General features: G+C 43.4%; 1 protein-coding gene across 1 annotated transcript in view; it reads left to right on the forward strand.

Annotated features, from left to right (window-relative positions):
* Positions 1–519: 519 nt before the first annotated feature.
* Positions 520–27,739, forward strand: part of LOC119442722 (major facilitator superfamily domain-containing protein 1-like) — a 36,755-nt gene continuing 9,535 nt past the window's right edge. The window contains exons 1-10 of the mRNA XM_037707702.2: positions 520–802; positions 1,629–1,837; positions 4,069–4,136; positions 6,341–6,449; positions 8,320–8,416; positions 10,309–10,407; positions 21,369–21,480; positions 22,356–22,412; positions 24,009–24,165; positions 26,256–26,353. Of these exons, the coding sequence (XP_037563630.1) occupies positions 631–802; positions 1,629–1,837; positions 4,069–4,136; positions 6,341–6,449; positions 8,320–8,416; positions 10,309–10,407; positions 21,369–21,480; positions 22,356–22,412; positions 24,009–24,165; positions 26,256–26,353 (1,178 nt within the window). The 5' untranslated portion in view covers positions 520–630. The remainder of the gene's footprint in view (positions 803–1,628; positions 1,838–4,068; positions 4,137–6,340; positions 6,450–8,319; positions 8,417–10,308; positions 10,408–21,368; positions 21,481–22,355; positions 22,413–24,008; positions 24,166–26,255; positions 26,354–27,739) is intronic.

A 27,739-nucleotide genomic window follows, 5' to 3' on the forward strand; every position in this document is an offset into this window, starting at 1 on the left:
AAATACGGACTCACAATGTGATGTTCATTATCATGCATATGTCCGTGTCGTTCATCCGTGAGCTGCCATACGTGACATCACAACACGTCATGCCGTATTTATCGGAGAGACCGACTCTTTCATTACCAGTCGCGCTCGCTCAGTGGATATGGCGTTCTGTTACTGATCACGACTGGCAGCTGCATCCTGATGAGGGCAGAGTACTAAAATGATCCAGGTCCTTCCAATAACACATCTTTCGTGACATAATACCGCAGCTTTGTAACCTAATCTCCCCTTAATCGAATTGCGACGGGAAAGTAAATTCAAAATTGCCGCGCTACAGAGTTGCTCAACGTGCCTGATGGTGGATTAGAAGAGTAAAAATGAGCCTAACTATTCTAAGCGCACGATGTCTAATATAAAGCTTTGTGGCTGTTAGGTCAGAAGTCTAATGAAAGTTCCCCCTATAGTTAACTAGTTCACTAGTTCTCTCTATGACATCATATCCGGTAATAGGAAATGGCCTCTCTCTTTTTTCGGACGAACAGGGGTGGAGGGGTGTAACGCAGGCGCGCGAGGGGTGTTGGTGACAGCTGAGCGCTCGCGGTCGGAGGCACGTGAGTGCGTGAGAGGTGTTTCTGCGCGAGGATGACTGAAACTGACACAGCGGGTCTAGTGCCTTCAGACCAAGAAGGCGCCGAAGGAGAACAAGATGACGTCGTCGTGCGCAGGCTCGGAAACTGCGGCAGCGTCTTTTGCGACCCGACTACGAGGGCACATCGTCTTATTGTACTCTTCTTCCTGTGTTTCCTAGCATTCGGTAAGCTTACCTTGTTTTCGTTGATTGCGGAGTCGCTGAAACAGCTGCTGTGCATCGACTCCCGCATCGTTTAGAAACTAAGTGCTATCATACGGAGGCACCAACAGCCGTCTTCAAAACCGTTATAATGCGAAAATTTGTCGTGCGTCAAACGGGACTTGACACTGGACGGGATACTTCGAAGCTGACATGGCTGGTAACTTTCGCTGTGCTTATTGCAGCAGTATTTTTGGTTAATCCCCTCTATCTCACTTGGACAGTTTCAGCCAGATTTGCATGCTCTAGCTGTTTACTATCGTCCATGTGTGGCTGTGCGACTATGTATTCAGCTGCGCACACAAAAACACGCTATCAGGTAATCCAGTGGTCATTAGCAGCTACAAGCGAAAGTGGCTGTTACATTGAATGAAATGAGTGTCGTTAGTCACGTGTTCATAACACCAGCTAACGCCTACACGGGGTTCCCAGGAACAATTGAAAGTGGGGCGATAGAAAGCGGAGATTTCTCGCCCGAAATCTTATCTTCGGAAAGCCTTCCTTTGTTTCTTTATTGTCTCTGCACGCGTGGACAATTGGTGGTTGCTACGCTGTGTAGCCTCGCGTTGTTTGACTCATATAGTATAAGCCTTCTTTTACTAGTGCTCCCAAATAGGGCAAGATACGGTGGGAATTATGCTGTTTCTACTATGTCTGGTTTAAGATCATTAGATGTAATAATTATCCTTGCATTTCAAGTGATTCAGAGCCTGAACTTACTGTATTTGTTGCTTGCTCTCTATTCTGCCAATTGACTGTATATATATATTTTTTTTCTGTATGTGTGTAGGTAGCTACTACTGCTTCGACAACCCTGGTGCCTTACAGAGCCAAATAGAAAATGTAATGTCAATAAAAGCAGCAGACTTCAGCAGCCTATACTCATGGTACTCGTGGCCGAACACAGTCCTCTGCTTTGCTGGGGGCTTCCTCATCGACCGAGTCTTTGGCATCCGCCTTGGTGCCTTCCTCTTCTCATTCATTATCATCGTCGGCCAGGTAACCTTCACCTTTACATCTTCTGTTTAAGTGCGATTCAAATGCTAACGTGTGGACCCAGAATTAAAATAATAACTGGGAAACTCTGGAGTATGCTAAGGACTGCACAACCAACAATAGAATAGGTAATTATAAGCACAACTTAGGAGACAGGAAAACCACAGTATGGATTAGAAAGCAAATGCAGGTAGACAATATCACAATTGAGATATAAAGCTAGAGGGGTGGAAAGTTGAACTTGTCAAATAAGGCAATTATGTTGGTCTCTTAAAGTAAGAGAATGGGCATTTATGCAACGGGACGCAGTCAAGGAGTGGCAGAGTAATAGGTAGTGTGATGAAATTGGCAAAATTGAAGACATAGAAGGGAGTTGCCCGATTATAGACAGCAGTAAGTAGAGATCACTGGGAGAGGCCTTCATCCTGCAGTGGACCTAAAATAGGCTGATATTGACCCACGTTTAAAGGAACAGTCTACCGATTTTTAAACCCTATTTTTGTGGCGGAACGAAAAGCTAAAAGAGGTGGAAGATGTTGTTATAGACTGTAGGTGGATCTATCTCTGCAAGACATTACTGGCAATTGCTTCGCCCAAGCTCTTCCTTTCAGAAAAGTTCATCACTGAATCTGTCAACCGCTACCGATCACTGGCCTAGTTCACATCACTTAAAAACTTCAGGTGGAGCCGGGACACCTCCTTCCTGAATGTCCAGTGCCCACGAGGAAACATCATGTCGTTCACACTAGTGCGTGGAGAGCCTAGACATTGGAGTGCGTCAAAGAAAAAAAAGGTTGTGCTCTGCAACAAGTCCAAGACACTTCAACATAGCGTTCAAGATCACCTAAAGGTCTTAGATGTTGCGCATAATGGAGACACAGCGAGTCCGATCTTGTATAGGCCATGTCGCAGTGTGCACTGACCCCGGGCGGAGGCAATGCAGCAGGGAGGCCTATAGCCTGCTCAGCCCCTTGTCGCACAAGGGCTAGTGAGGTGGTAACCGTAAAGAGGGAAAATGACTGGCCACGGCTTCTTTTAGAATACGTTGGGGATCTCTAGGAGCCTTTTTTGTTAGCATGAGTTCTAAGTCGTGTTGAGCAAGTCTATCAGCTGCCTCATTTCCCACTATGCCTACATGCCATGAAAGCCATTGATACTTCATGGTAAATCCAGAAATTTCAAGTGTCCACACATGCAGTGGTTACTTCTGAACGTGTGTGACAAATTTTGGAACTTTTTTTTTTTTTTTGATCTGTAAGCTTTCTCAAATATAAGTGTATGGGACATGAGTAACAATGGTATTTGAGAGCCTTGGTAATGGTGTGCTGCAAAAATCAAATTCATTGCTTTGTCAGCAAGGAAAGCATTTTTTTGACTGTGCAATAAAGGTCTGAAAAATATGTACCAACAACTTCTGCCAGGCTTCTGCAAAAGCTAATAATGAATACGCAGACTTCCTTTTTCACTCCAGCCTTTATTAGCGTGTTGTATTGCATCCCGGTGCCCTTTTAATACCTAAATGTACAGCATTTCTGACCTAGAATGGTGCGAAAATGTCCCCTTAGTTTTAGGGCTCTAAGGTGTAAAACTATGCTTCTGGAGGCCCCCTCTGTGAGTAGTTCCAAGTTTCATGGGCACACACACTTGTAACCTTCTGCAGCATCCAGCAGTAACTACGAAACAGTTCTCTATTCATCAAAAATCCTACTAACACCTCCAAAGTGTGCTCAACGAGGCAAGTTCGTCAAAAGCCAAGAAGGCAGTTTTGGCTGGAAACGAACAAAGCTCGTTTCCAGCCAAATGCTCGAATGAGATTTAGGGGCTCTGGAATAATTTCGATGACCTGAAGTTCTCTTAACATGCACCCAAAGTGTCGCACATAAGCATTCTTCCTTTCTGCCCCTTTTGCCATGAAGCCACCATGATTGGAAATCAAATTCATAAGCTCCCGTTCAGCAGCACAATGCCATATCCACTCTGAACCACCTCAGCAGTTCATAAAAAGCAAAATGTACTTGTCGGTGACTAAGGTGTGCATAAATATGGAAGGTTACATGTCACATAAACCTACTTTATCGAAATTTTGCACTGCAATGTGACCTCACAATATTTTATTTTTGCCTGTGTATTCAATTGTTTACAGCAATATCTAAGAATAACACTTATTGTTGCATATTCTTGGCTGCGACAGTTGTGCAGATTGAAATGTTTGTGTGCTCTACTATTCACTTCAGATTGTCTTTGCTATGGGAGCCTTTGTCAACCGTTTCTGGCTTATGCAACTTGGAAGATTCATTTTTGGGTGAGTATCTTCATAGAGCTAACTTATAAGGATTTTGTTATGTTTAAGAAGCACCCTCAACTTCCCACAAAGCATTTTCTTTCTGTTCATTAGGAAAGCTGTTTAAGGTTAAACAGAACTTTAAAGAGAAAACTAAATCACTTAAAATTGATAAATTATTCTTGAACAACTCTACTTTCATTGATTTCGTGTTCATGGGCTGGTTATTTATTTATTTATTTATTCATTAATTTATTTATTTATTGAATTTACATTAATTCATCAATTTCTTGAATTTCACGCCAACACTCCAAAGCCAGTTTACCAGTGCAACGACATCACAAATTTCAAAGTATTCTTTTGCATTTTGGCCATTGTGGTTCAGTGAAAGCCTTTCAGTCTTCCTTACTTCAGTCTTTGGCTCAATTAGAATATAATGTAGTTCATTTCTGCCAATATAAATTTAACTATGCCTGAGCAGACAGTGTCAAAATCCATGATGTCGCAACAACCTACTGTGGCGGCATAGTGGCTTTGACGTTGCGCAGCTAAGCCTAAGGGCACGGGATCAAATCCCGGCTGTGGCAGCTGCATTTCGGTGGTGGCAAAATGCAATAACGCTCGTGTACATGCATTGGGTGCACGTTAAACCCCAGGTGGTCAAAATTAATCTGTAGTACCCCACTAGAGTGTACTAGATTGTGGGAGTGGGTCCATCGCAGGCTCCCTGCTGAGGCTTTTTTTATGGAAAAGTTGGTGGCGCCACCGTCGCTTTCTCCCGAATGAGCGGCCCCGTGCGCCGGCCGGATGCTTGTCGCGTCGGAGACCCTACCGCAGCTGTACGGAGCTTTGACAAGCGGATACTCGGTGGTGGCAACACTGATATTATTCCCCACCAATCTATTGTAAATAAAATACAAAAAGATCGGTGAAAAAAATGCAAATGACGCAACAACGACGGTCCATCGAGCAGACGACAGCTACTCAGCCCGTGAGCTCTCCTCAGCCAATGAGCACTGCCGAAGCAGCCGGAGCCGGAGATTGGCCAGAGATTCAGAATACCTAAGTAGGGAGCCTACGTGCAACACTGTTTTAGGGTGGTGACAACACCAAAATTTCCACCGCTATTTACCGCCAAATTTGGTGGGTATAGCCATTTTGGTCCCCAGTCTCGCTAGAAGTCGCGGCGCATTCCTGCTTTTTTTTTTTTTTTGTCACGCTCTGATGTACCCATGCTGGCACGCGATCTATTAAATTTCTTTAATTTAGTTTTGCACCAATGCACACATGAAACTTGCATGTATCTTTAATATACTAGTTATCTTTTTCTTTTAACATATCAAACTTATTTTCTATTGCATGTCGTGCGACACATATAAAGCAATAATTTATAAGGCGCGATGGCGTGCCTCGTGGTAGTATTATCTCACGCCAAGAATGTGAACTGCATTAAGCATTGCTGTTGCCTTCCACTTGTAAGGGTGTTTTTCGAAGTGTGCTGTAATAAAGACTGTGCTTACTAGCCTGTTTAACGAAAATGTAGGCGTGCCGTGTATTGCACTCAGACACGGTATATGTCTCTGGCTGCTGAGGCCAAAGTTTATTAAAAGAAGTTAGTTTCACATCACCAATGGTTGCGGGAAACGTGGTCTGTCGGCTGGTCTTTCGCCATTTTGGTCCCCACATTTAACCCGCCAATTTAGCTGGCGGCGGCAAGTATCCTTATAAAGGCTGTCACCAACCTAAAACAGCGTTGCATGTAGGCTCCCTAAGAATAAGGCGACGGCAGCACCGTCCCAATTTCAACGTTTTTTGCTTCACCCTCGGCGCTTGCCAAGGCGTCCGCTGGACCCACTCCCCCATTCTAGTACACTCTACCCCCACTATGGCGTGCCTCATAACCATATTGTGGTGTTGGCACGTGAAACCCCTAGAATTTAATTAATTTAATGACATCATGGTGAGCTGTTGCGATAACTTCAAGGCGACATTGCCACTGGTCTTTCTTTTTGTGTTTTTTGGCTTGCCAAGCATCTTACCAAAAATTCTTACCAAACATTTTTGGCATTGTAGAAGGGTAATTTACTAACACAGCTCAAATAATGTCTCTCTTTAGTGTCCCTGTAAGGTAAGCAGCACACTAATTGCACTTGCAGTAATCAAGTTCAGGGCCATAAGTATTCTGCCAATTATTTTTGTTCCATATAGAGCTTTTATCTGTGCAGGGTTGGAGGTGAATCTCTGGCTGTTGCCCAGAACACCTACTCGGTGGCCTGGTTTAAGGACAAGGAGCTGAACACGGTGTTTGGCCTCCAGCTGAGCATCTCCAGGCTGGTTAGTGACCCGCTTAAACGTGTTTGGAGTTTCACTATTATGAGGATTATTGTTCTCCTCGTTACAACATAGCCTTCAGCATCCTCACGTCATGTGCATGGCTCATAAACAGAAGATATATTAATTTTGCACGTTTGCATCACTTTTTCTTGGTATAATGCCTGTGCAGTAGTGGGACCCTTGTTGAGTACTATGGAAAGCATAAGAACACAGCTGAAAGGCAAAGTTTCCCAGGTAATTTAAAAAAAAATGACACGGTTGTTGTTTTTCTTTTTTCTAACATTTCTCATTCAACATTTCAGGTTGGTCTGCTGTGCATTGAATACATTTTCTTGTAGTAATCCAATGTCCTTTTCTGTGTTCTTCCTAAGTTTATTATACAGTGCTGCCTTCTCTCTATCGCCCATGTACCTATGTGTTCTCTGAATGTTCTACAGTAATCTATTAATTTGCACCTAGTGATTTCATTAGATATGCCAATGCATAGATGAGAGCACTGAAGAAGTAAGCGACAATGAGGACCCCAGAGAAGGTGGTTCCTGTGCTGATCACTCACAAGCCACAAAATGATGCTGGTCAGAGACTGTTGTGAAATAGATGACTTACTGCACATCGGTTCCTACAAGTGCTCTTTTTTATGGGGCCCCTAACATGCACAACAGTTTGTCACTAGGTTGACTGCAGAGCTTTAAGCCATGCTTCTAATCAGCTGAGTAACTCTCATTAACATTTAAATATTACCCCTTGGAGGGTCAATAAAGAGCAACTCTGAATCAGTTTAGACTGGTAAATTATTCTTCTAGAACTCCATTCCCGACCCAATGTGGTGGCACAGTGGCATAGTGTTGCACTGCTGGGCACGAAGGAGGTTAAGAGTTCTATCTCAGTGGCGGCCACCACATTTCGATAGGGTCGATATGCCACGATGCTCACGTACTTCAATTTACTTGCATGTTGAACGTGCATGCGCAGAACTTGAGCAGGATTGTAACTACATTAAGCACAGGATTTGAGCAGGTTTTGAACTATACAAGCGCAGGATTTTTCCTTTATGAGCTGGTTTACTGCAGGCAGGGTACTTGAAACTTGCTAGGTTGAGTGTTTGGTTCCTTTAGTATGCAGTGTAGTCTTTCTGTACTGATAAACAATTAACTAGACCCAAGTATAAATTTTCAGGGCACTCTATAACATCATGGTGAGCTGGTGGAGAAACTTGGAGACAGTATCAGCACCAGTGGCGCACACGGGGGGGGAGTTGTAACCCCCCCCTGAAGCCGACCTAACCCCCCCTTTTGTTTAACCCCTTTTCTTTCCTTGCACATTTGAGTACTGCAACTAAGATGTAAGATGCGCAATCATCTGCACACTCGCAAAAAGCGCATTTTTTGACAATTTCCCGTGAAGAAATTGAAATTAGTGCTGTTTAGATGGTATTGGCAAACTGTCAACCCCCCCTGGCAGAGATCCTGGGTGCACTACTGATCAGCACCCATCTTTAATTTTTGTGCCATTTTCTGATTTTCTTAATGCTATTGCAGAGGTCTAATTTACTGACACAACTTTAATAATGTTCCTGTGTAGTCTATGATCCTCCACCATTAAATGAATCTAGGCACAAAATACCAAATATAGTGTAGGCTCTTTTAAGGTGAAATCTGAGTCTTATAAGCTGACCATTTTGGAGTTGTTTATTATCCTTTATGTTGGAGTGCACTTTCATTACACTGAACATCTGATGGGACAGCTTTTTAGGATTCCTTTGTGGATGTGTTGGAAGGGCACCAACCAAATAATCTATTGAGGCATAGCAATCCTTACTTGTGGAAACGTTGTTTGCTGCCACCTGCTTACATGTGCATTCTGTTTGCAGGGAAGTACAGCCAACTTTATGACCATGCCATTCCTGTACGCAGCTGTGTCCAAGGTGTACCCCGGTGTCACAGGTTTGGGAGTAGCACTCCTCATTGGTGAGTGAGGGAGTGGACTGCTGAATGCTTTTGCTTTCTTAGGCAGAGCGTTGAACAGTCACTGCTCTGGCTGTTATTGCTGCCTCATTACTTATGCTTGAAAATAGTATATACGCACTGCTTATCATTGCACAGAAGCACTTCCATTCTTTTTTTCTTCTTTCTTTGCCATGCAGTGGGGTAATGGATACGGCTTAATAAAATGTCTACTGTAAAATTTCATTAATTTGGATATCATAGGACTGGAACAAAGATGTCAGAATTAACCGAATGTAGAATTATTGATTGTATCAAGAAAACAATAAACAAACGCTTAAATACAACATGCCTTTATTTATTTACTGAACTCTTGTTTCCATTTTGAACAAAATTGACCAGAAAGCTGCAATTCTCATTTCATTATTTACTCTCAATGCCTTTTGGCGTTGGAGAAAAGTGAGCCGAACAAATTATAACAGGTGATCACATAATGATGATTTGAACATTGAAGGGTCTTCGATGGAGACAATGGAGGAGGGCAGGTGGTCCCATCCCAAGCTGGTTCTTTGCACGAATGAAGTATAGGGCTGTTTTGTGGAGTACCTTGGGGGGTACACCGATGTTAAGCTGGTGGTCGATTCTTGGCAAGGTGAAGTGGGGGAACTAAAAAGGGTTTGTTTTACACTTGGTTTACCATAATAAATTTTACGGAAAAGATGTAGACATTTCATTTGTGAAACACTGGCGAAATGAGAGAAGTTGGAATGGATGAAGTTTGCAGAGCGATTCTGCTGCTGCACCTCGTGACTGATAAGTGCTTGCAGTGGCGAGGGTCTCACAACTTTCTTTGCAGTCCAACAGCAGTGCAGGATAAGTGTCTTCATCTGTGTAAACATGCTTTTCATTACCGTGCACACATTCCCATTATTCTGTCACCAATGAGCTGGCTGGTAACCAGTCATCCATTCCTATGCAACTGGCTGGTTTCACGCAACCACTGCAGATGAATTTGTGGTTGCTGTTGTTGAGAACACAAATGGTGACCATGCAGTCCCAAAGGCAGTTGGCAGTGCAATTCCATGCATGGCGCTAAATGCAAGAATAAAAAGGTGCAAAGCCCGCAAGGCATTCCTGCCAATCTCATATGGTTCTTGCTGATGACTATGGCAGCGTGAACTTTATCACTTCATATCGGTTGGATTCTAGTGAAGCCATGTTGCTTTTGCTCTCTTGTGGTGCACGGTACACTCTGGGAGTCACTTGGAATCATTGCCAAATACATATGAACTAACGAGAGTTTGATGTCATAAATACATAATGCATACACTTCCCTGGATCATAAAGCCATTCTTAATTATCTGATTTACAAATTAATCAAGGCCAAACTAACAAGATCTTATTGTTATAGTTCTTGTGATCAGGTATTGAGCAACACTTAAAGAAAGTGCACAAATGTGCATCGGAATGTGTGCACAGACACAGCTGCTTCTGAATTTTATAAAGATACATGTTGTACTTTCAGGCCAGTATGACATGCAAATAGCTTATCCAAGTCAGAAAGTAGGCTTTCAGGCTTCTATGTTCATCGTGTCAGCAAATATTTCATGTGTCACACACACAGCAATGTCAGTGTCACACTGCACACTTCAGTAATGACTCGCAAAAGTTTCATTTTTATTCGTTTCATTTCTTTCTGGTGCTAGTACATGATGTGATAGTTTGAATGTCGTTCACACTCTATATGTGACACTAAGGTGCTGTAGCTCTTGAGGTGAACATGTATATGGCGTTACATATACATAATCTTTCAGGTTGATGTTTTTCTAAGGTTTTGAAGTACCAGTAAGTATCAAAGCTGACAGTAGTGAACCTCCAGTGTGCTTCTTCATGTTAATCTCAGCTATTGTTTTCAGCTGCCTCCTGGTGCGTGATGTCGATGCTGTGTGCAGTCGTGCTGGCTATTCTTGACCGCAGAGCACAACGTATTATGGGACGTGAAGATGCCATGACTGGTGCGTACTCCTGTAGTGCAATGAGGACAGGCTAGACTGCCCGATTACTTGAAAGGCAAAATTGTCATCCACTCGACTGTAGCAAGAAGTTGCAAAAGCAACCCAGTATAGGTTTCTCGGAAAGGAAGCTTTGCAGTTGAAGCAAAATTCATCCTGTTAGCGGATCGAACCCAAGACCAATGCCCTTCCCGGGCAGTGGTTTTACCATTTGAGCTAACGAGGAGGCTAGCAGATCGCAGAGCTAGGCCGAATAACTAGTCAGCTTAAAGTAGAGGGACACTGAATGTGGCAAATCAATGTGGACGATGCTCCACCTTGTGGGCTTTCGCAGAAATGATTTGCCTTATTCAGTGTCCCTGTGCTTCAAGTTGTTGACTAATTTGGCCTTGCTATGCAATCTGCTAGCCTCCTGGTTAGCTTGTAACGGTATACAGTATAGACCACTCATAATGTAACCGTTTACAGTGCAGAACTGTGTACACAACACGACGTTTTCCGACTCCTGTTTACCCTCCCATAAAACTCTCATGTATACTCATACCGCTTATAGTGCAGCCGTGCGAGACGAAAAGCCGGTTATAATGCCGCATCTGCGGGAAAATCCCGCCGACAAGCGTGGTAGCGAGCACGCTTCTCAGCGAGGTGCGCCTGCCAATGGAAGAGGAGAGCAACGAGGGCAATGCAGTCGCGAAGCAAACGAATGAAAAAAAAAACAAAAAAAAAACGGCGGCAGTGCAATACGGATACGCGGTGGTAGCCTAGGCGACAGAGAAGCCTTTCTAGGCTAGTTATCAGCGGTGCACTTTGCCCTGAACGCGGCTTCAGTTTCTGTGCACCCGTCACGATGCGCGTTGGAAGTGCAGATATCGCGCGTGCGATGCTGTCAGTTTAAGCAGTTTGGAGCTATTATGTTTTATGTGCACTTGTGAGCTTCCGCCGTTTGTACCAGAGTGCGCGCATGCAAGCTTGGTATGCATTCGTAGAAGTTTCCACAGCTGATCGCCCAAGGAACCAGACTCTGCTTGGTACATGTTGTTGTCAGTTCAGCCCGTGCGCGTGATCGCAAGCATAGTCTCTCTGTAAACGTCTCCGGGTATGAACATATCAAGGGCGAGCTTCCCGAGACGGCATGCCGCCCGACATCCCCGCCGGCTAGGCCTAACCAGGGCGTCTCATCGGCGACCACAGTTGTGGTTTGGTGCCGAGTCAATGAAATGCGTTGCAATGTACGGCACATAGAAAGCAGAGAAACCACCTTGATAACGAAAGTGAGGGCGCGGGCAACACTTGAATGGCGGCAACTTGGTTCGCGGTCGCCATGTTTTCGACATCGTGCATACACCGATCAGTCCAAGAAATCGGATGAGACACTGTACTGCTCCTAAAATTTTGGTCGCCATCGTTTAAAAAAAAATTATTACTTTGTCTGCTTCATGCGAAGACCGCAGGTACTTGGACATTAACCTTTCAACGTTCGTAAATTTAAATGGATGCAAAACTCCGGTCGCACACTTCGATTCTCGTATACGCGCGATTGCTTGGTCTACGCTTTGCATATGTGCAGGCCTTGAAAATCGTTGCTTTGGTTGTAGTGCGGCACCGCTTATAATGCGGATATTCGCGATTCCAGCAACTTACATCTTAAACGGTCCACACTGTAGTGACTGCCTCAGAAATGCGTTGGATTCACATACAAACCTGAACCGGGACAAAGGGTTTTTCAGTTGCCAAGCTTTCTTACTAAAAAATCCATATGGGTTTCCTTCGTAACTTCATGCTACAGCCATGTGGATGACAACTTTTTCCTTCCGTGAACCTTTCTCTACCTTGCAAGCTTCTGCAGTACTGATTTGTCATATTCCTGATTTCTTCTTCTACACTTTTTGTCTGAAGGTGTACATCTACATTTCCTGACCACAAATCCTCTTTCTGTAAATATAGCAAAAGGACAAGTCTCCTATACTTTCCTTGACAATGCTTTTAATCATCCATTTGGCAAGCTTCTGATATGTCTAAAGAGTGTCGAGACAAAATTTTAGTCCCCATTTTTTTGTTGCAGTAACTATTGCTGCCTATTACAGCTGGCTGTAACGTGGCATCACAAACAGTGACAGCATGGCATATGTAAGGATCGTGGCCTACACGAATGTAAGCCATGATGCTTACATACTTGAATTTTAGTCTATTCCATTTTGCATACTTCGGTGCGTGTGTGTGTGTACAAATATAGACACAAATACACACACTTTGCAGCCAGGCCCCAGCTGAAACTTCAGTAAGTCGCTTCATACGTGCATCTACCAACCCACATATAACGAATTGTTGTGTATAACGAACAGCAATAAAATCCCCTTAAAATTGTTTGTATAAAATCTTTCTTTATATATCGAATTACCTATATATCGAACTTTTTTATGATCCCGTTCAGGTTGGATATATCCGGGTTCAACTATATATATATATATATATATATATATATATATATATATATATATACAGGGTGTCCCAACTATCGTGGACCAAGATTTAAAAAAAGAGAAATTGCGTTACACCAAGAAAACATAGTGCATATTGTTTCCAGTGCAGTGGAGTAGCCGCCAGTAATTTTTTCGTTACTCATATTTAATTGGGTAATTGTAATTATCTAACTCTAGAAGTACTGCCCTAATTATCAGAGTGTCAATGAGAAAATTGTAGAGCAACATGAAAAACTCCTGATACAGCTTTCTGTTGCTCAATACGTGCTACATAAAAGTTTTTCGGACCGTGAAAGAAGCCTGCAAATACACGCAAAGTGCCTCGAGCCGCGAGTCTCGCGGCAATTTTGCATATATTTGTGTGCATTTGCAATTTTGCGTGTATTTGTACACGGAAGGGGCCACAAAATTTTCTGAATTATCGGGCAGTTGGAAAAAGCATGGTTCAATAAGTAACATAACTGTTGAACGTCACTCAGAAATAAAATTGGTTACATCATTCAAGAAAGTTGATGGACAAGTGATGTGGTGGGAAAGGCCGTTCCATTTTGATGCTGCGCACGGGAAAAATGAAGATGAAAATGTCATGGTGCGAGCACGTCGGCGTGACACCTGAAGTTCATGGCCAACGCAAAGGGATCAGGCAGGGGGTGCGATGTAAGGTGGATGGCCGAGAGAACTGTAAAAGAATTTGTGGAACAAGGACAGCGTGGCAATGCAACAGCGAAGATAGAGATTGGATAAGCCGGATTCTGCTTTTAAAGATGATACACTAACGTGGTATTTATAAGTGGAATGGATGAATCTAGCAGTGCAGTTTTGAACTGCTTCCAGAGCAGTGGTGAGTAAGATTGGTGTGGGCTCCAAATGGGGGAAGCCTACTCGAGCTTAGGTCTGACGAGCGATCTATAAGCTAGAAGTTTTACATGTATGGGGGCATGTCGGAGGTTGCGTTTCAAGAATCCAAGTGTTTTAATAGCAGATGATATGATGTTGGTAATATGAGTACGCCAGGACAGGTCGCTGCATAAGGTTACAGCCAAGTATTTGAATCAATTAACGGCTTCTACGCAAACACCAGAAATTGTGTATGAAAAATGAAGGGGGCTAGAACGGTGCGAGAAAATTACATATTTTCATTATTAGGATTAAGCGTCATTAGCCATTGGCTGCACCAGTTTAAGGCGTGGTTAAGGTCAGTCTGTAAAGCGTGTTGGTCAAGGGCGTTATTGATAGTGCGACAAATGACGCAATCGTCGGAAAACATACGGATGTTAGTTGATATGTTTGAAGGCAAATCGTTAATATAAATCAAGAACAAAAGGGGCCCAAGGATGGATCCTTGTGGTACACCTGAGGTTACTGGGAAGAAATCAAGAGGTTTTGTTACTAATAAGAACAGTTTGAGAGCAGTTAGCTAGGAATGCCTTTATCCATTCAAGAATATTAGGATCTATGTTTAAATGGCTAAGTTTTAGTATTAGTCTATTGTGTGCTATTTGTCGAATGCCTTTGCAAAATCTAAGAAGATAGCATCTGTCGGTACGTTGCGAATGAGGTTAGCGTGTAAATCGTGAAGGAAGGTGGCCAGTTGAGTTTTGCATGACAGGCCTTTGCGGAAACCATGCTGTGAAAAGTTAAAAACTACATCGAGTCTAGATAATTCACGATACGAGAGTAAATGACGTGTTCCATGACCTTACAAGGAACGCTGGTTAGGGAAATGGGTCAGTAGTTCAATGGCGAGTTTTTGTTACCTGCTTTGTAGATTGAAAGAACCTTTCCCACTTTCCAGTCCTCGGGTAAGCTGGCAGTAGCAAGAGACTGTGAGTATAATAAACATAGATAGGCAGCAGAAATACATTTAGTGTTTTTTAGGAACATTGAGGCAATATCATCTATACCAGATGATGAGGAGAGTTTAATAGTTTCGATCTGAGATGCTATGCCGCAGGCCGAGAATACAATAGGTGGCATTTGTGGTTCAATGGGGGGAATAAAAAAGAACATGGTGCATCACTTTCTACAGTATAAACAGATGAAAAGGTACAATTAAATATATGAGCACATTCCTCATCAAACAAAACCTCATTAAATTCGTTAGTGAGACTTACAGTACGAGTATTGTAAGGTTTAATTACTTCCCAAAGCTTTTTAGGATTATTTTTTAATAGTTTAGTCAGGTCAACATGAAAGAATGAATATTTTGTGCAGCGGATTTCTGAGGTACTCTCAGCGGCATAGTATTTTCCCCCGCGTGCGCATTGCCTTTCAGTTTTCCCGCACGGTGAAGCCGCTTCTTTTTATTTTCTAACCTTTGTAGCGATTTTGTAAACCATGGCTTTCAAGAGTTAGTGTGGAAAGTAATTTTAGGAATATATTTATTTACAAGCTCGTCTATTTTAGTTCTGTAGAGTATCCAATTGTTATTAACGGTTCGGTTCTTAAAGTTAGTTTCAAAAAGAGGAAGGAACTCAATTAACTCGTCATTTATAGCTTGATAGTTGGCTTTGTCATAGAGGTTAATAGTCTTTTTAGAAGCCTGGCGCGAAACTGTTGTGAAGCTAAATGCATCTTGGGCAACTTTATGATCACTGATTTCTTTTACGTAAGTAATTGATAAGAGGCTTTCAGGACTGTTTGTGAGTATTAATTCCAAGATGTTTGCCGATTCCTGCTTGATTCGTGTTGGTTCTGATACTAATTGCGTGAGGTTAAAAATTAAGGCAAACTTCAATAAAATTTGTTGCTTCAAAGTTGCTTACTATGGAAACCTGGTTATGCCAGTCAATGCTTGGATCGTTAAAATCACCGAAAAGAAGAATGTTAGCATTAGGATGCGCTTCAACAAGCTGGCTTAGTATATTATCAAGTTTCTCTGGAAAGTTTGGATTGTTTTGGGATGGTCTATAGCATACACCCAGTATGACTGTATTTGGCGTAGCGTGACATAAAACCATACCATTTCTAGGTCAGACACGATATTAACAATGGAGCATGTCAGCTGCTGACTTGCAGCGATGAGTATGCCTCCTTTGCGGTCATTCCAATAAAGATTGAAGTTTGGCAAGTCAGCCAAAACTTCAGCATCGCTGACGTCCTTAGTAAGCCGAGTCTCTGTTAATACCAAAAGATTACTTGTGGATGAGGAAACAAGATTAGACATGATTTCTCATCTCGACAAGAAGCTACGCATGTTTGGAAAAATTACAGAACAACTAAAGTTAATTTGCAGGGTGGCATTCGTACGAAAGGGCGTTTTTGGTTTTTGAGATGATTGCTATATGGTGGATTCTTTTACCGTTTGAGATGATGCGTCAGATGTATAACGCTTCGATCCGATGAAAAGCATTTTAAAACGAAGGGAAAATGGAACCGATTTAGACTAGGCAAATGCAAGAAGGTGTTACCACGCGATGTGGACGGCATTGGAAACATCTTCGCCTATACTTTAACCGATTCCCTTGAATTTACGACCACAGGAAAGAACTAAGCATCTAGTTTTATGAAAAGTGAACTTGACTATAATAGGCCGGCATTGGGTTTGGGTGAATTTACCGAGACGGTGTGCACAATCAATATCTTTAGGGTCTGTGTTGGTATTTAAGTGGTAGCGACAGAGGTCAATGATTAGTTGTTCCGATTGGGTGAAAGTTTCTTTTGTATTGGTTTCAGGGATTTCATAAAATATGAGGTTGTTCCTGCATGAGTAATTCTGATTCAGCATCATCTAAGCGGGCTTCAAGAAGAAGTAGATTAACGATTTGAAAATGTAGAGAGGTCGGCCGGAAAATGGAACATCTGGCCTGCTACTCTACGTAAGGGAAGGGGAAGAGGGGAAGAAAGAGGGTCACAATGGGGGATGACAATGGGAGGAACAAGGTGAAAGGGTTGCAAACCAAACCAGCTGTTTGCGCAGTATCTGCTCGCAGGCTGGCAATATGTGTCCTAATTGATAGAACACTTTGGTTATGGTTTTCCAATTCGGTTAGGCATTGGCTTACAGCTGTTAATGTTTGTTCTGTAGTTTGTAGCTTGTTTTTGAGGTCTTTAACCTCTGAAATTATCTCCGACTCTCTGGTAGTTAGTTTTCGCAATTCAGCCAGTACGGCAGTGACATCCGGACCTGGGTTAGATTTTACAATACCAGCCAGCATGGAGGAAGGAAAGCATAGGAGAGAGCCCGGCCAGCATGGACGTGTTGGAGAAAGTGTGGTGGAAATGACATGCTATTTTTTGCAATGGAGCACTGGCACGGGTACCCCGAACGTCGGCATTGCCATAGCAACCGCGCTCCTGAAGCTCTCGCTGCTGCTCTCGGCCTCTGAAAAGTGAGATAAGATTTTTTCCACCGGTGTCTTTCTCGCAGCACAATTTGTTTGGGAGAAAAGCTGCTTTGGAGTGTAGTGTGTAAGCTTGAAAGTTGTGTTTTGGGTTGCGAGTGGGAGTGTCTGATGCGGTAGCACACACACTTCCGGCGGCTCGTAACAATGCAAGTTCAAATCTCGCGCCTATCTGCTCTGGCACGTTGATTGGAGGCGCAAAGGTAGATGGCACACCAACATGGCTGCACTTCCGGCTTCAAAAAACGTGATGTCAGGGCCTCTCCTATTTTGTTTCTTTCCTCCATGCCAGCCAGTAACAACAGACAGCGGATTACATCAACCATTTCAACAGCAACAGCAAAACAACACCGTGGGCCCGGTAGATGCACTAAAAAGTAATTGCTCGTCCTCTTGGAAAACAAAGAATACTGTTTACAGACCTGTGTGGCAAAGACGAAAGGATTAGTCGTCATCGTTGTGCGCAGCCACCAAGCCCGCGAGGCATTGAGCACGGGCAGCATTCAATTATAGGTAGTGAAACGGGGGCCGTTAATGACGATGGCACCTCCCAAGTTGATTCGAGGGGCGGGTGCCCGACAGACAGCGCCGCTAGGAGGGCCAGTGTAGCGCTGAAGAATTCCACGGCGCGTTCAGTGTGCAGTAGCAGGCTTGCTAAAGAGCAGGTCGGGCAGGCATTTCCAAGAGATGGCAAGACGATCTGGCTGATTACCAGAACAGTCACCTGTGTGGCGAAGACGAAAGGATTAGTCATCATCGTTGTGTGCAGCCACCAAGCCCGCGAGGCATTGAGCGTGGGCAGCATTCAATTATAGTTAGTGAAACGGGGGCCGTTAATGACGATGGCACCTCCCAAGTTGATTCGAGGGGCGGACGCCCGACAGACAGCGCCGCTAGGAGGGCCAGTGTAGCGCTGAATAATTCCACGCCGCGTTCAGTGTGCAGTAGCAGGCTTGCTAAAGAGTAGGTCGGGCAGGCATTTCCAAGAGATGGCAAGACGATCTGGCTGATTACCAAAACAGTCACCTGTGTGGCAAAGACAAAAGGATTAGTCATCATCTTTGTGCGCAGCCACCAAGCCCGCGAGGCATTGAGCGCGGGCAGCATTCAATTATAGTTAGTGAAACGGGGGCCGTTAATGACGATGGCACCTCCCAAGTTGATTCGAGGGGCGGGTGCCCGACAGACAGCACCGCTAGGAGGGCCAGTGTAGCGCTGAAGAATTCCACGGCGCGTTCAGTGTGCAGTAGCAGGCTTGCTAAAGAGCAGGTCGGGCAGGCATTTCCAGGAGAGGCTGATTACCAGAACAGTCACCTGTGTGGCGAAGGTGAAAGGATTAGTCATGATCGTTGTGCGCAGCCACCAAGCCTGCAAGGCATTGAGCGCGGGCAGCATTCAATTATAGTTAGTGAAACGGGGGCCGTTAATGACGATGGCACCTCCCAAGTTGATTCGAGGGGCGGGTGCCCGGCAGACAGCGCCGCTAGGAGGGCCAGTGTAGCGCTGAAGAATTCTATGGCGCGTTCAGTGTGCAGTAGCAGGCTTGCTAAAGAGCAGGTCGGGCAGGCATTTCCAAGAGATGGCAAAACGATCTGGCTGATTACCAGAACAGTCACCTGTGTGGCGAAGACGAAAGGATTAGTCATCATCGTTGTGCGCAGCCACCAAGCCCGCGAGGCATTGAGCGCGGGCAGCATTCAATTATAGTTAGTGAAACGGGGGCCGTTAATGACGATGGCACCTCCCAAGTTGATTCGAGGGGCGGGTGCCCGACAGACAGCACCGCTAGGAGGGCCAGTGTAGCGCTGAAGAATTCCACGGCGCGTTCAGTGTGCAGTAGCAGGCTTGCTAAAGAGCAGGTCGGGCAGGCATTTCCAAGAGAGGCTGATTACCAGAACAGTCACCTGTGTGGCGAAGACGAAAGGATTAGTCGTCATCATGGTGGCGCAGCCCACCTGAAAGTAGGGGTGCGTTGCAAGCTGCCGCATGTGATCCAACCATTTGACCATCTGCATTGTGGAAGTTTCCATTTATTGTCTCGGTATTCCTTTGCAGCAGCAGTGAAATTTCATTACTGAAATTGTGTATAAACACATTTCGTTTAATTTATTATGCAGTCCAACCCTGTTTTAACAATCCCAGATATAACGATCTATTGGTTATAATGACCACGTTTCAGTGCATTTATGATTTTCCAACCCTGCCTATTGAAGCTGCTTCCAGATATAACGAATGTTTTTTAAATCAGTGTACTGTTACAACGAATGCTTCGAACCCGATCACAGTAAAAAGAGGGTGCACGCAAAGTACCAAAGCACAGGAGCGCGACCAAACTGGCCATGCAGCAGCGCACGCTCCGCTACTATGAGACTGCTTTGACGATACGGCGGGAAGATGAGCGAGCGATTGCCATGCGCGGATTCGAAAGCCGTAAAGAAGGTCACTCACTTTTAGGCACGCCTTCACGGAGGAGGAGGTGTACAGCATAAAGAGCACGGCGCGGGGCGTGCACTCTCATTCTTGCGCAATTGTCCGTGCAGTACCACTTGCATTACGCCTATTTCAACTATTTGAAACAACTAGCTATGTCCTTCCACCATGGGAACAACAGCAGCTCAAGCGCTCTTGTCGATATTTACGTGGCCCACCTCGCAATGTTGCAAAGGATCGGCAATTACTACGCCGTAATCAGAAGACTGTTCGCTGACACTTCGTTTACATGTTGCCGATTTCGGATAACATGATATGTCTACCTTTCGAAAGAACATCTTTTTTTTTTTTTTTTGCCCGAAGCAACATAGGTAACATAATTTTGCAGCTCTTGTGTGGCTAATGTGCAGTCGTAAATCGTAATGCGGTAACCACGATATCCGAGACCTTCACGGAGTGGCGGCATGCCGCAGCAGTTTCCAACGTTTACGTCCAAGCCAACAAGAATGCTTTGATTTCCTCTGCAGAATATGGTGATGCCCTGCTGGTAGTAAAATATATCACAAGCTCCCGAATAAAAAATGGCGGCTGTGCTTGTAGTTTCAGAATTACTGGTGATCGGAACCGGACACCATTTCCAAACAGCTATATGACGCCACATTTAGTTCTTTAGATGGACATTTCTAATGAAAATTTGCAGCTAGGCGCGAGAACGCACGGGAAACAAAAATGACACTAAAAATCTGGTTTTCAGGCCAAAGTGCTGCCGAATTGTAACTACTGGCACCAGCTTCAGTGCAGTTATGTTTTGGGTGTTTTTAAGGGCAAGTCCATATGTAACGAACTACTGATATAACGACCACTTTGTGTGGAACTATCAAGTTCGTTATAAACCGGTTCGACAGTATAGTATTGAAGTTCGTTATATCGAGGTTTAACTGTATACTCACACACACTATGTGAAATTGTAATAGCCTGGCTTACAGTATGCCTTAGATGAGGCCTCGGAAATATTGTGATAAGTAAATGATCCACAAAAAGACATAGTTCAGCACATTGTAATGGTACTTCTGAAAGCTGGACATGTCTACACCTCCTTATTAAGCTTATTAACTGTACCAGGCTGTTGCATGGGATGTGTCTTAATGTCTATTTTTCCTGTATTTTGATTTGAAGTTCCTTTGCATACCATGACATGATAATAAGAGCCAGCTATATGGAAACGGAGATTATAGGGATGCTCCTTGGTCCAAATTTAAAGTGTTGGCAAGTTTATCGACAGGAGCGGAGAGATGGAGAAGCAAGAAGTGACCGCTGAAATTGGCAGTATGCCCCTGCCATTGTAATGATAATTGTCTTACTCGAGGCTCTTCAGCTTGAATGGCACATGTGGGGGAGACAAAAAAACTAGTTTTTGAAGGAGCTCATGCCTGCCTGCTGTATCCCGCTTGCACACTTACCTGAGTCTCATCGCCAATTTTCAGCCATAGCAGTACTCACTAAATGTTCCAAAAGCCTGACTACGTCGTGGGCCTTTGTTCACCATTAATACAAGGTCGACAGTCTCCACGTGCACAGAGATATTGAGCAAATCAAGCACATCAGCTTTTAAATTGCGTGCCTCTATTTTAAGTTCTTATCAGCCAGCTGTTAGTATATTACATAACATCTGTTAGTACCTCGTGTTGGCCTAATAGTAGCCTTTGTGCAGGTGAGGTGGTGAAGCTGAGCGATGTGCGCTACTTTCCCAAGACCTTCTGGCTTCTGTGCTTCATCTGTGTGTCGTACTATGTCACCATATTTCCCTTCATTGGCCTGGGCACGTGAGTATCATTCAGCATAGCAATGTCTTCCATCATTGTAGTTTTAGCTGAGTGTCGCCTACGCTCCACTCTACTCGGATTTCACACGCCACAGATTTGGAATCTTTGAAAAAGCCCTTCTTACCAAGACGTGAATGATGCGCTGTCAACTTGTCTGCAAAACGACAATGTAGACAAGTGGATGCACGCTTATAGGGACGCATTCTGAAACGTTCCACTTCAGTCATATTTCGCTTTTCGCCTTCAGATGCGCACTGATTAGCTGGTTGAGCAAAAAATGATGTCGGGCTCAACCAGCCAATCAGCTCATCCAATTTCGCTAAAACAGCCAATCAGCGCGTGCCTGAAGGCGAAACGCGAAATATCACCAAAGTGGAACATTTTCGAATACGTCCCATGCTCTACTCACTCGGCTTCCTGTAGAGGGAAGTATTCTAACATTCTGCTTCTCGCATGAGCGTTGTGCACACACGCACTGGAGTTCCAGCTAAGCGGCTGTGTGCAAATTGCTAGAATACATCGGTCTGAGTGGAGTGAACCGTCAACGCTCGGCTAAACTTCTCTATTACTTGCCTCGGAAAAGCCAATATTCTGCCTCGTATAGGCATTTCGCTATGACTTGTGACAAATGCATTTCTCTCTAGTTGCTAAAGGAGGAGTTGCAAAGAGCAGGTAGAAATGTAAGTAGTCATGGATGGTTAAAGCAAAACCTAGCCTTCCAAAAGTATACTGACACAACTGCTCTTCCCCAGCACACCTTTCCGATTTGTCAATGACCGTTCAGTAAGGCAGACACTCGGTGCAAGTGACATCACAAAACAGCATCTATATAATGAAATTGGGCATTAACCATGAGCTTTTTTTTTTTCCAACAGGGTGTTCTTTCAAAGAAAGTACCAATACTCTGCCGTTGCAGCAAACTCAGTTGATAGGTGAGTTGGCTTGGAATGTGCCATTTTAACTCTTGCATGGATGTGAGGTTTATTTTCTGAATGCTTGTAAGGAAGGTGCTTGTCACAGAGGTTAAGTTCCTATATTGTGCTTAATTGTTGTACTTGTCCCAGCAGTAGGCTATTTTGACAGTCTTTTGGGTACTTGGTGTGTTCATTAGGACAGGTGTTTCATGCACAGTATCCTTGACTTGAAATGTAAGTTAGCATTGTTTACATGTCCAGATGGCTGATTCACTAAGGGGTGAGCCCAACTTTAACAGCAAGACCTATGCACATGTGCATCACTTGTGAGCTTCTCACGCTGTGCTTCAAAATTAATAATGCAAAGACAGAGACGTCAGTGAGTTCAGAGACTACTGGAGTTATTGCTTACTACTTTAAATATTTGGCATCTTATTTTTGCCTTATTCAAGGGACTTGTTGAAGCCTATGATTACTATAGGTAACATCTGCGAATGTGTTTTGACTGTATTTTCACAAATGCAACATGGCCACAAAAATACTGCTGAGTCTGACCCTTTGAGGCCTCAAAAGTTATTTACAACCAAACTTTTCTGAACAGTACCTCAAGAGACAAGAAACATTTGTTGCATGTACTGGCCATTTTGTTTACCATGAGAATTGGCCAAATGGTGTGCAGGGCACTGTTTTTGAAACTCCACAAATTTTCTTTTTTTTTTTTTATTACAGAACGAGCATACAGTATTAGTATACCCTGTGTTCCTGCTCTAAGCCAACAATTGATGCTTGCTGCCTGTCATACAGTGTTGGCTGAAGAAATTTAGTGATAAACTTTGTACGCAATACCAAAATTCACGAAGAAAAAAATTGTCTGGTATGTTGCCTGTCGGCAACATTCGTCAATAAAAGGTTAACAGCTTCACTGTAAAATTAGCACTGTTGCGTACCACAATGATGCTTGAATTGGTCTTTTGATCGCATTTGAAGTTTCATATTAAGATCTCTTTACTTGCTAATGGACACATTATTGGTCGTTATTAACCAATTTTTATACTTTTCAACACTGGTGGTGGTGTGTTGTACAAGAAGGAAATTCGTTTAAGTAAATTCCTTTCTACTGTATTACAGATATGACACAACCTGTCCCAGAATATGGCGACAGTTTAAAAGAAAATCGGGGGGGAAAATCCTGCACATTGCGAAAGCAGTGGTAGTTGCTGGGCTTTTCAGTCATATGGTCGATCACATCTAATTAGCACATCCTCACCACTAATAGTGAGTCGTGCAAACTAATGAAGATAGGCCTTCCCCAATGTCGCCCTGCAGTATTTGTTTCACACCACCTTCACATCATAGACCTGAAGAATTTCATTTTGTAGAATGTCAAGCAAGACCAAAGGTTGGCTTCCTTCTATAGTTCAACCTTCTTTTGTAGCATTTCTGCATCAAATTAAGATAATAAATCTTCCCTTATATTCTCGGCATAAATGGCACGAGGTGCATTTTTGAGCCGGAGGTTGGAGAAAAAAAAAAAAAAAGAACTGTGTGCTACATGTAAAGATACCATTTACTGCAACTCCATCTATCTTCGTGCAATTTTTCATTTTTTTCCAGTGTCCCATACCTCATTTCGGCTTTTGCCTCGCCCGTCTTTGGAATCCTGGTGGATTTGCTGGGTAGAAACTTGATCTGGGTCACAGCGGCGGTCTTTGGGACACTTGCTGCTCACGGGCTGCTTGCCTTCACCTTCCTCAACCCCTGGATTGCCATGGTAATTGTGATGCTTAGTCTGCTGCATCATGTTTTTATCACAAAATCAGTTTTTGTTGAGGGGTTCTGCAGACTTTTTTTGCACGGATGCAGCAGAAATTGTCATCGCCTGACATAGTAGCACCTGACCACTTCAGGTGGAACATGTAGCCATTTATAACACCTTTTCCCCCTTCACAGAAAGTGAATGGTATTGTTGACATTTGCTATGCTTTATCTCAGCTCTGCGGCAAAGTTCAGGCGTTATCTTGGCAGTATTCTTGAGATTGGTTCTCAATATCGAGTGATGAAGGCCTAGCCCTATGGTCACAAATGGGCAGCTTGCGATGTCACTGCAACAGAACTGGCACCATCTGTCACCGCTGCAGCAAAACACTCCAATATCGAGTGATGAAGGCCTAGCCATATGGTCACAAATGGGCAGCTTGCGATGTCACTGCAACAGAACTGGCACCATCTGTCAACGCTGCAGCAAAACACTCCAAAATGCACCGCGCAGTGACCGATTCTGCTACCACTTGATTGCAGACAAATCAACATCTTTTGAGCAGTGTAACCGCATATGATACGTACTTGCCATCGCCTTAGATTGATGTTGCTTTAGGCAGTTTATGCCAGCATGTATGCTCACCTTGCTCGTGCATCAACTTAGATGTGTCAAATCGGTTTTATATATATTTCACGACTCCTTAACACATCCTACATGCATGAGCTTCTTGTCACTAAACTTCACTTTAGGCTACAGCGATGTGTGTGACCATGCTGCATGCCTCCGTCAGGAGTGACAGCTGCTTTGACAGCAAAAGAATTCAGCTTAGTTCAAGCTTCTGTGGTAACCTGCTTTGAGTCGGAAATCTAATAGTTCTAAAAATTTTTTTTTATATGTACTCTGTAGACCTGCTCGAAGATGAGCACAAAGAAACCTCTGGAAACCTGTTCATCTTAACGGAAGCTTATCTTAATGGAAAAGTACTGGTTCCCACTGCAGTAGCTTTGGGGTTCTGGTGCTGAGCTTGAGGTTGAAGGTTTGATTCTCAATCACAGTGGCCTGTTTCCTGTAGGGGTGCAATGTAATGAAAACACGCTTACAGAGCAAAGAAGAAACAGCGAAAACCAATAGCGATAGCGACGACCGCAAGACTGGTATCTTGCTGCGCCGCTTTTCATATCAAAAAGCTTTTCTTCGCTTGAAAGGCTCATCGACTCAAGGTGTGGCAGGCCAACAACAAAACTTTTGCACCTGTCAACAAAAAAATGACATCGCTTCTTTTTTTCCTGGATGTGGCATCACTTTATTTTTCGTTCCGCCAGAAGTGTTCCTTTCGTAAAACAGATGGTGTCAAGCCCCATGAACCGCTGATGGACTGCCACATTTTGAGCATGTAGGAAGCTTTGCTGCAGTGTGTACATCTACCTTGGACAAAGTATAGGAAAGAAGTGTGTGTGCTGCTCATCACTCCTATGCTGTCTGAACCGCCACACTTGTCTACCCTAGACGCTTACACCAGAGTTCCCTTTTGATAAGTTTTGTAGGAAACTCTATGGTATGATGGTCCTTCAAAATGCTCAGCTTCTATTACATGCAGTGTATCAACAGGGTTCATCTTTTAATTAAAGAGTCTTTGGTGTTTTGAATGGCATGCAGGTTAGTACTATCAATGGGAAGCCATAGCACGGTGGAGCTGCAAGCTCATTGCCAGTGCAAGATGGCAATTAAGAGCATTTAATTTTTTTAATAATTTATACAGCAGAGTACCAATAATTGAAGTCACAATAATGCTGGGGTGTCAGTGTAAAATTGAAGAAATGGAACTTCGTCAATTATTTTCTCTTCTAATAATCAACCTATTACCATGAAGTTAGTCAAAATATAGTTTTGAAAGAATACCTTATCAGTATAAACTGATTTAGTGTTCTTCTTTAGTGTTCCTTTAAGAAAAATATATTTTAGGCTACCCCGATATATTTCATTTCAGATGTCCACAAGTGTTTTTTAGCACTTGGTGTATTTTCACCAATACACCAAAGTAAATATACGTGATTGTGCAATGTACTGTCGTTAATTTAGTGTATCACATAAACTTTTTTCAGGTTCTGATGGGGTTGATGTATTCGCTTCTGGCGTGTGCCTTCTGGCCTTTGGTTGCCATGGTGATACCTGAACGTCAGCTGGGCACTGCTTATGGCATGTAAGTGATGAGAGCTCATTAGCCCTATTGACAGCCTATGTGGTTTAATGAAGCAATGAGCAACTGAGTGCTACACCCATGTGCTGTAGAAACACTAAGCTTTTCAAAAGAGTTTTATCTGATGAAAATCGTGGCTGTATGACATCAGCCTGTTGAGAGCTTTTACAGTTCTAGCATAGCAGCCCTGAAGTATTGGTGGGGTTAAGGATCGACAAACATACCAGAATTGAAGCACATGGAAGCAGGAAGTTTTGCAACGTGTTCTTGCACCACCACTTTGCATCTCGCGCTTGCACTGCCACTGCAACAAAAATGATGTGAACAAAAAACATCTTGCTTAGAAATGTTTATGATTGCTCTGTAATCTGGTTGAATTTGGTGCAAGGCAAGAGCCATCAGCTTGGTGGTTGCTGCCAGGTTTGTTGATGCAAGGCTTTCGGTGCAACTTTCAGACAGCCTAATGTATGTGGAAAGTAGCACACCTGATGCAAACAACCTTAATTTGCATCTCGCACATGTGCAGTGGTAAAATGCTATTTTCCTTGGTCCCCAAAAATGTATTGAGTCCCTACACGAAAATCTAACTTATACTCATGGAGAGTTCATTAAGAGCTGTTTTGTTAAGAAGAGTGATGCAAAAATATTGCTCCAAATAACAATGTTTTCTTACGTTCTCGTTTTTTTTTTTTTTTCTTACCTTCTTTTTTTTTCTTTGTCAGTTAGGTAATTTCTACACAAGATAGGTTACAAATTTAAGGGGAATATAAGCACATAACTATTTCACTACTCGTTTGTTGAAGACTCCCTAAAACAATTTTTGTTAAGAGTACTACCCAAATGTAGAGAGTATCTCTTGTGGAATGGTTTCTCGGAAGAGTTTCATGTCAGCATGCTATATTAAGAGCTACAAATGGGTAAATCTTAGCCTCTTCTCAAGTCATGGCTATGTCGCACCTCCTTGGGCACTAACATCTCGCGGCAACACAAGTGTTGTCTTAGCTTCCAGTTTATTTCAACTGAGTGTGTTCATGCATCTCTTGCCGATATAGTTTTTCTCATTACTGCAGTGGTGGTGGCAGCTTTAAAATTAACCTTACATGCAGCGCTTGCGTCTTCTACTGTGCGCAGTTGCTGCAGTTTTCTATTTGCACATAGCTGCGGTGCAACGAGATGAGCATAGTATAGTGCTGGTACCATTCATGTTTGTGCCACCAGAAGCTGTGACTGCACCTATGTTAATGTGAAATAACCCTTCTGCCTCCCATCAGCTGCCATTGCCACTGTAATAAGATTTGTTGCCTTCTTTCTCTCCTCCTCGTTTTCTCTGAGTGGCAACACAATTTTACAGCAGAGTCCAGCTTTTAGGGAGAAAGCTTTATTTCACTC

Source organism: Dermacentor silvarum, chromosome 2 (genome assembly GCF_013339745.2).
Source record: "Dermacentor silvarum isolate Dsil-2018 chromosome 2, BIME_Dsil_1.4, whole genome shotgun sequence".
NCBI lineage: Eukaryota > Metazoa > Arthropoda > Arachnida > Ixodida > Ixodidae > Dermacentor > Dermacentor silvarum.